The sequence below is a fragment of the Seriola dumerili genome, unplaced genomic scaffold (genome assembly GCF_002260705.1).
Source record: "Seriola dumerili isolate Sdu_G_001 unplaced genomic scaffold, Sdu_1.0 BDQW01000003.1, whole genome shotgun sequence".
NCBI classification, from domain to species: domain Eukaryota; kingdom Metazoa; phylum Chordata; class Actinopteri; order Carangiformes; family Carangidae; genus Seriola; species Seriola dumerili.
The window spans coordinates 4,699,266-4,708,481 of NW_019174258.1; the positions used below are offsets into that span (position 1 = coordinate 4,699,266).

The window sequence follows — 9,216 nt, forward strand, 5'->3', positions numbered from 1 at the left end:
CTGCAAATGCACATTTGCACAAAACTGTTTGACATATAGCCTAATAAATCACAGGTGTAGATAATAAAATGAATTATAACTGTATTCCATTCAGTGATTTACCTGCTGCAGTTTCAAGGTTCTGGTATTGTGCATGTTGGCTCACTGTCACACTGTCGTGGCTTATTGGGGCACTTCAATACAACAGAGCCATTGTTAATGTTATTATTAACAGCTGTGCTTATCCTGCTGTGACAAGTCCTAATGTCCTCTGTGAAAAAGGCCTTTTGGCAATTTATTGAAGGAAAGAATGCATACATGAAAAAAAATGTGTATTGACAATTGACAACCAATGTATTATGACCATTAATAGCTTATTACAATGTAAACAGTATAACATATTACCACACTGAACAAAAGATGGCACACAGGCCTACTACTTCATATTTATGACAATGCCTACAGATGGTGTCTAAGAACTCAGACATGTAGGTGTTGGAGTATTTATACCTGAATTTCAGATCAATATACTGTTGTTTTTTTTTGTTTTTCTGTACTTAAGAAACCTTCTTCTAGTTATCAGTACACCTGAAACTAAGTCAGTCTAATCCTCCTTCATGCCAGTTATAATGTTCAGTTTCTGTTGAAGAGAAGAGAAGATGATCATCTTGGAGGATGTAGTTCATGGTGCTGTTAGACTTCTATTGCGCTATACTTGCGGGTCTTTCTATTATTTTGTCCACTTCACTCATATCAGTAAGGGTAGGCTTGAAACAATTCTCTATAATGCAATTTAAGCGTGCCACAAACTACATCATAGTTTTATCTATGGGTGCCCACACTGGCAACTAAGTGTTCATAATGTTGGTTGCTGCATTTGTAGATGTTGACTGAATTGAACATGAGTAAACACTGGCAAAGACATGGTATAAAGTTATCTGTAGGAGTGACAGGGGGATTGAGAGGCAACAACAGACAGAATCACAGAAAAAAAGATTTTGACCTTAGAAAAACAAGGTGATATAGTATTTGGGCTCTGCATATAGGATACATTGGGACTTGAGCATGTAGTTTAAACTCTCTAATAATTGTCTAATAATTCTAGTAAATAAATTATTTAATATTAATGGACAGCTATTGAGCTACTCTTAATTTCTTGATACTTTTGGCATTCCTGTTATCCCAAAGGAGTTTGCCTTGTGGAATTCTGTTCCTCCTAAAGGGAACAGAAAGACCAGCTTGTTTACCAACACTTGACCTTCAGGTAACTTCAACACCTATTATCTACCTGATGAATACTATTTTAAGAAATCAAAAGCTTAACATATAGTTATTTTTTCAGAGAAATATTACCTGTTATGTTGTGTCCTATTGGTCTAGATTTGTTGATATCTTAAAGTGGAAAAATGTCTGGAATCTTAAATATCTGTCAATAAAGTGAGCAAAGTTTCTTTCAAAATAATACATATTACACATTATCCTGTGAATCATTATGTTCTTAAATTCAAAAAAGACATGTGTGTACTGTTAACCGTTCATTGTGTGAAATGTAGCCCATGCTACACCTGGCAATGTCCTTTCACTAACAAACCTAGCTCTTCTTTTAATTTTTTCAATTGGACAAATGATCCAATAGTTTCAGGTGTGAACGCAGCTCTGCACACGCGTCCCTCTCCGCAGCAGGTCAGCGACGTCAGCCGTCAGGAATCTGCGCTCTCCGGTACAGTAGGTGGCGGTACACGTCTTTAATGCTGGTTTACGACCCCTGAGTAGTGCTAACAAGTCGTAGTGGTAGTGTGATTGTTCACGGGGATTGTGTTACAAACTGTTGGTTTCGCTATACTGAATATTTAAACACTTAATCGCAAAGTGGAAGTCTTTTTAATCCGAAAAACTTTTTTCAGTGGTGAATCTGTGCAGTGTGCGTGAACTGACCTGGCCTGAAATTCGGAGCTAATTGTCCGAAATGTAGGCTGATTTTTAAGGTGAGTGGCTAGCTTTGTAACAGTTACTATTTCGTTTTTCCTGAGGTTTCCTGAGGTAAAACTTGTCAGTCACTTTCATTGTTTCAGTCTTGAGACGTACACGTACCAGCTGCTGGATTGAATGTTTGTTCGTGGCTGACGCTAGTGTTTACAGGAGGCGCTGAGTTACAGATGTAACTAACATGAAACTTCGATCAATAATCGTACAAACCTAAGTGTCATTAACGTTTTTTGTTATTATGTCACGCCATGTCTGTTAGCAATAAACAACGGCCTTTGTTTTCACTGCTCGAGATTTTTGTGGGTACGTTTGTTTACTAGCATGCTAACGTAAACTAAATGTAGTTACGGTGCAGCTTGTTTGCTAGCAGCCCGGTAATGTTAAAGTTGTATCACCTCTGGCAAACTACAATGTTAGCTTGCAGCTCGTGTTGTAATGTGTTCAAGTGCATTAGTTAAATAATACAACCTAGTTGTTATGCTGGTTTAGCTTGGCATTTGTACTCATGTGGCGTTATGTTTTTAATATTAATTAATTGCTAAATACTTTAATGCGTGGTCTTCTGTGAAAACCTGTGCAGAAATGTTTCCTGCAGTAACGTGGTGAAGGAGGTAATGTTGTAAATGTAATGTAATGTTCAATAAACATTACTGAGCTGTGTTTTAATTTGCGAGGCATGTTTCGATCTGGTTTCCGTGGCGACAGGCTTTACCGTACGTCCAATTTGCCTGAGGTAGGCAGATGCACATAATGACTGGTGTGAATGTGCCATTTATCACAGTGTCTACATGGTCTAACAGCAAAGCGAAAGTAGTTCTAGTTAAGGTCCTAATGTTGAACAGTATTTTCTAACCGTTCCCTCTCTTTCCTGCCATACAGCTGCCAATCGTTTTACTTGTCTTAGCCCTGGCAGCAGCGCTAGAGACTCACCTCTCCAGGTGAAGGAAATTTGCTTTGATACATGTCACATTTGGCTACTTCAGTAGACTTCTGACCCAATGAACTCAAGGGAAATCTTTTCAGCAACACGACTACACCAACAATGAAAGGTAACATGTAATCTTATTATTCACTTTCTTCGAAGAGAAATTCACATATTAAGCAACTCCAAATGACAGTAGAGATATGATTGTGAATGATCTTTCAGGTGGACTTCGGAAAACAAGAAAAACGGAACCTGAGAAGACATCAGCAAAGAAAGTCAACTCAGACAATGTTTCATCTCCAGTCACAGAGGAATCAAATGCTGTGCCAGGCAGTGATTTTGGACTTCGGAAAACAAGAAAAAGGGAACCTAAGAAGACATCAGCAAAGAAAGTTACCTCAGACACTGTTTCATCTCCAGTCACAGAGGAATCAAATGCTGTGCCAGGCAGTGATTTTGCCATAGACAGCCAGTCCTCAGCATGTTTCTTACGAAGTACTCCAAAAAGAGGCAGGAGACAAACAGGACGGACACAAGAGGCCTGCCAGACCTCCACACCAGTGCACAGCTCCTCCACTGATAACCTGTCCAGTATATCCTCAAAGTCCCCTCCTGGAGCAAAACAAGCAGAGCTGGAATACACGGAAATCATCACTCAGTTAAAGGTATTTGATCATATCGTTAGTGATAAATATTGTCTGTGCATTTTACCCAGACTTTTCATCATCAACAGCTTTCAGTCATATTATTGAAGTCCTTTAACATTTGTTCTGTTGTAGACATCAGAGGTAGATTCGCCATGCCTCAAATCAAAATCTCGAAGCAAATGCAAGAGGGGTTATTCTTGCCAGCCAAGACAAGTCAGAAAAAGGGTGACAAAGGAGCAAACACAGACCTGCAGTAAAACCAACCGTCCACAAGCCAAGTGCCAGCCCAGCAAGAAGCGGAAGATTGAGACAAGGAATTTACAGAAGGATACCACCTCTCTGTTATCCAAACAGAGACCTAGACCAAGATTTGAACTGAAGAAGCTTGATGTAGAAGAACAAGGTATTGTATTCTTAGGGTCAACATAATGCTTTTAAGCACTGCCCACAGATTCACTCATATTTTTAAATCATTCAGGTTTGTAAATGTATCTGCTCTAATTTCGTATAATTGCTTCCTCTATACCCCCCAAACCCCCAACAAGACGAGTCTTTGCTGTCTTCAGATCTATCAATAGAGCTGAGTCCTGATGAGGAGCAGCTGCCATCTTTGTCTTTCCAGGAAGATGAGGAAAGTGATGAGGAGGAGCTACCAAGCTTCTTGGTGCAGATGGACAAAAGTGAGGGTATACAGTGATCGAATGCAAATAACCTCTTCGAGGACTGTATATGGAGTGAATAATGTGTACATAATGTCTATCTTAAGTGGACTGTTTATACCTGTGTCTTCCAGAGTCCCTTTCCATTACAGAAGGGGCGTTTGTGTGGTGCAAATTTAGAAATTATCCATTTTGGCCTGCATTGGTGAGTGCAAAAACCTGTGTGTATCATCGATTTCTCAAAAGCACATGCTTTGATATACGTTTTTAGAAGGAACAATGCACAATTTCTCACTAACATTTATAAAATCAACAATTTATCTCATTAGAGAAGCTTGAACTAGTGAATTTCAAGCCTTAATGGTTTAAAATGTTTAAAATCCATATTATTCTTCTCTGCAGGTAAAAAGTGTGAACCGTAAGCAGAAAAAATCCAGCATCATATTCATTGATGACCCGATGATTCAGAAAAAGAAAGGGTAAGAATTAGAATGTATTTTCTCTCACTGCTTTGCAGGTTAATGCTTCTGCACTTTTAAGTTAGTACAATTTCCTTCATTGTCTGATGTGATATTATTAAACCTGACTGCACACATCAAGATGTTAATGTCCAAATTGCTGGCACACTTTCAGATATTCAGGAACTTAGTTTTTAGTTGTTTGTTTTGTTGAAGGTTTTCTGTGGCTCTGAAAACCCTGAAGCCTTTTGACTGTGCAGAAGCTGATCAGCTGGTGGTAAGACTTGCTCACAAATTATACAATCAATTTTCTGATTTCTGATTTTCTGAAAACATTATTTGACACTGTGGCAGAGTAATTCTGTCTTTCATGTTGGTTTTGTCATAGTGTAAAGCCAAAGAAAAGTATGATGCTGCAATTGCGTGGTCCTTGGATCTCATAGCAGACTACAGAATACGTATTGGTTTGTATTGTCCATTTGATGCTTATGCAGAAACAGATATAGGACACTGATATTTACATGCATTTCATGTAAACCATGTTGTTCAGATACAACAGAATTATTGGCAGTATTAACCATGTCTTTGTCTTTGTAGCATGTGGCTCATTTTCTGGCTCCTTCATTGAGTACTTTGCTCATGGCATGAGTAAGTTTCATTGTATGACATTCATATAGAGGCTACTTAAGTACACCTGCAGCCCCACTGGGTCCTGACGATGCTCTTCACTGTTGGTTTTTAACTATTCCAGGCCATCCAGTGAGGCGGATGTATCCGCAGGCAGCCTCAGAGAGACTAACCATCACCAGTGATGCAATGTTGGAGGAACTGGGTGACGATCATAAGGAGGACAGCTTTATTGAACAGTCGGAAGAGGTCAGCAGGAGTTCAAAGAGGCTACTGCCAGACCGGACTCATGCAGCCCACAACCGCGCTAATGAAAAGCTCGTACATTTCATCGTCAAGCAGCGTATGGTGGAAGGACGCCTCCTGGTATGATTAATGAAGCCTCTTGTTTTGCCGTGTTGCTAATGTAGTTCTTGGATTAAGTAAACACTTTATCAATACAATTTACTCCGGATTCATGTTGGTAAGGCTTTCACTCAGAAACAATTTGATGTGCCTTCGCCTTTCTAGTTGTATACTGTAAAAAAGTAGTATTACCACTGAATCTTTTACATGGAGGTATACTCCAGCTAGATGCCATTCATTACAATGTTATCTGACAAGATGAACCAGTTCCACATGTTAAACTATCACCCATGATTTGAATGAATCATTAGAATGAATTTCTTCCATGTCCCGCCAATGTTTTTCATGTAATAAGAAACACATTTTAATGTGTGTACAATGGACATGAATATATCACATTTCAGCTTTTTAGCATGTAACTTTAACATTACAAGGCCAGTTAGTAATTTACATTTTTCATCACAGCAAATATTACTGGGCAAAAAACATCCTCAACATGAAAGCAAAAACAAAAGGGATCTTAATCAACTATGAATATTATTCACATAAATATACAAAGATATCCCAAAATAAATGCATAAGTCGAGATCGATTGCATGAAAGCAAGGTGTGACCCATGGTTTTTGGGTAAAACTGCTGTAAAACAACCATTTCTGCAAAGTGATTAGTACATATCCTGGTTTAAAAAACAAAACAAAACAAAAATAAAGAAACATTCCAAACCTATAGCTACAAAGTTAGATTAGAAGTACAGATTAGAAGTATTGTTGATAACTTCTGAAGGCACTTAACAATTAGACTACATTAAGGTAAATTTGATGTCTGATGTCTTTGTGAATACAGCTTCACAATGAGTATCCGGAATGTTGACCTCAATTCAGACAGGAGTTTTTGCAAATTACAAATTGCAGTTCGCCCCCCCAATCAATATGTAACTTGCAAGAGCTCAACCAGTTTTGCAAAGACAAATGGGTGCCCCGAGGTGTACAAAGCTCAAACAAACGTAGACATGGGTGAATATTTATGAGAGCAATAAATCTGTTTTACATTCCTACATGTTAATGTTAATTTGTTTTATATTTGACATAGGAGTCTCTGTTGTCGATCAGTGTAAGAGAATCCACTATGAGATTTTAATGTTATGATACAATAAGGGATCAAAAAACTAAATGTGGTTGATATTTTTAATAGGTATATAGTATGATGGACTAAAAAAGAGCACGTAAGATGATGAAGATACAAGCACCCATCCCTGGATGAATAAATCCACCCTCACCATATCACTCTCTTTACAGGCTGTGATCCGTGGGCAGGAGCAGTCCAGATGGCTGCACTCCTTTCTGAGGGCCAAACGGAGGCAGGTGGTAAACATATACCTGGAAGATGACCAGCAGTTAGACCAGGTCTACTGGTACCTAAATGAGGTCTATGCATCAGCCATGGCAACTGCTCCTTTCCTGGCTAAGGTGAAATCCATGGAACGTGTCCCCTTTGTCCTGGATGTGCTTCTTCCTGAGGTGAGCTTAAGGTTTCATCAGTACTCATTTGTGTTATTATGCCTCCACACTGGCAACAGCCAGGGCCAAAGAGATTATGTTTTCCAGTTGTCCATTGTCCATCCCGTTCTTGTGAACGCAATATCTCAGTAATGCCTTGAGGGAACTTCCAAATTTGGCACAAACATTCATACTTGGACTCAAGGATGAACTGATTCAAGGTCACTGTGACCTCACAAAGCACGTTTTTAGCCATAACTTACAAATTCATATACTGATTATGACACAATTTAACACCAATGTCTAATAGGATAACATGATGAAGCAATGACATTTTATGTCATCATAATGTTCAGCAAAAACACTATTGGCCATCATTCAATGCTGTAATTCAGGAAGGGGAGGTTGTGACCATATTTCCTGCAACTTGGCTGGTTGGTGGAAGCATACAGCCGAGGCAGTAATTCTAGTTTTTGTCTATTATAGTAGCTTATGTTGTGTTGTCTGCTATGCAGTTCACTGTTTATGTAGTGCAGGTGTTGTAATATTATTGTCTTTCTATCCAGGCCATCATCTATGCCATAGCTGGTGTGGACAATGTCTCACTAAAAAAGGCAGAGGAAAAGTACCTAAAAGGACGATGTATAAGCAACAGGTAAGAGTTTGATGAGTTAAACCATTAAAGGAATTTTTACACTAAATACAAAATATGATCTGTGATTTTTTTTTTTTCTTTCTTTTTTCAGAGAAAGACAGGAGTTTGACTTGATGATTGAGCGGGAAATAAGAAAAAAATCACAGCATCAGAACACTGCACGTGCATTATTCTCTGACCCCATCAGTTAGAGGACTGAGTGTTATAAAAATGGATTTTGTTACTGTTCTTTTTTTCCCCAAATTGTTTATAGATAATGTAGCCATCTCTGTGTGCCTTGCAATCCATGATAATTCACAGTGCACTGACTCAGTTCTCCTTTGCATTTTGTAACACTGTACATGTAAGTATTGGGTTTAACATTTAAAAAGCTGTTCAAAATGTGAATCAAGAAAATATGGTTTCAAAATGTCAATAGTAATCATGCTTTAGCTTTAATAATAAGACTCTCGCACAATAAAGGATGGACAAGTGCCAAATAAAAAAAGGCGTTTAAATACAAGCTGTCATCATCACAACATAAGGTGATACATGAGCTAAGCAGCACAGTTACCAGGGGGTCTCAGGACAAAAGTGAGCCAATGAAAGCATTCCTGTCAACTTATAGATTTACTTAAAAATCATGCTTTACATTTTCAGATATGTATATGTATATGTATATGCTTAATCAGTGTATTGAACTTTTTCCATGTGTGTAATGTAATTGCATGAAAATCAGCTGTAGCTGACTCCTGAAAGTACTTATTGTTATTGAAAAGAAATTGGTTATTTTTCATGAAACAAAAACTTTTCACACTGAGTCGTCATACAGTAATTGTTTTGGTTTACGACAGGTACCCCCTTTGAACTATTACACCTGCAGAGGTACACTACAAGAAACGCATATGTTGCAAAACATTGCAGACATACTATGGCTGGACCAAACTCAACACCTCACCTTACTGTTGACACTGATGTTGGGTAGAAAGGTACCAATTATGTTCCAACATTAAAAGTCATAAAGTGCTGAGGGGAGCTTTAGGTCTGAAGGTGAAAAAAGCTGTCAACAGCAAAAGGATCTACTTCCTGTGGTGGAATTAAGGACTGACTTAAAAAAAAAGAAAAGAAAGAAATGAAATCAACTCTCCATCCTGCTAGAAACAAAACTGTCAATGCAATGTGGCGATGTTACACAACTTCCCTTTTCTCATGCATATTTTAAGTATTTTATTTCTCATAGTGCAATATGAAAGGTCCACTTGTAAGATTAAGAACACATTAGAATGTTGTCAAACCTGCATCCAACTCTATTACCAGTCTTTGTTCACTATTTAGGCAATTTGGGTAGTGTTTTTCAGTCTACATTGAAAGCTGTTAGGCAGCTACACTGTAGCTGTTGATGTTTTTGTAGAATCTGTATATAGTGTCTGCCTTTACGTTTATTTATAGAGAAGTTCCCT

At 38.2% G+C, this 9,216-nt stretch overlaps 1 protein-coding gene across 2 annotated transcripts; it reads left to right on the forward strand.

Moving 5' to 3' along the window:
• The first annotated feature begins 1,760 nt into the window (after positions 1-1,760).
• LOC111220164 (PWWP domain-containing protein MUM1L1-like) lies at positions 1,761-8,565 on the forward strand. Of its 2 annotated transcripts, none has more exons than XM_022743161.1 (14): positions 1,761-1,964; positions 2,845-3,014; positions 3,113-3,555; positions 3,670-3,940; positions 4,083-4,217; positions 4,331-4,401; positions 4,599-4,675; positions 4,871-4,931; positions 5,043-5,118; positions 5,252-5,302; positions 5,406-5,647; positions 6,922-7,143; positions 7,689-7,777; positions 7,869-8,565. In XM_022743161.1, the coding sequence occupies exons 2-14, from the start codon at positions 3,008-3,010 to the stop codon at positions 7,966-7,968; spliced, it is 1,845 nt and encodes a 614-aa protein (XP_022598882.1). In that variant the 5' UTR covers positions 1,761-1,964; positions 2,845-3,007; the 3' UTR covers positions 7,969-8,565. The 2 variants fall into 2 exon arrangements, with proteins under 2 accessions (XP_022598882.1, XP_022598889.1); XM_022743168.1 differs by having other exon boundaries at positions 4,104-4,217.
• Positions 8,566-9,216: the final 651 nt, after the last annotated feature.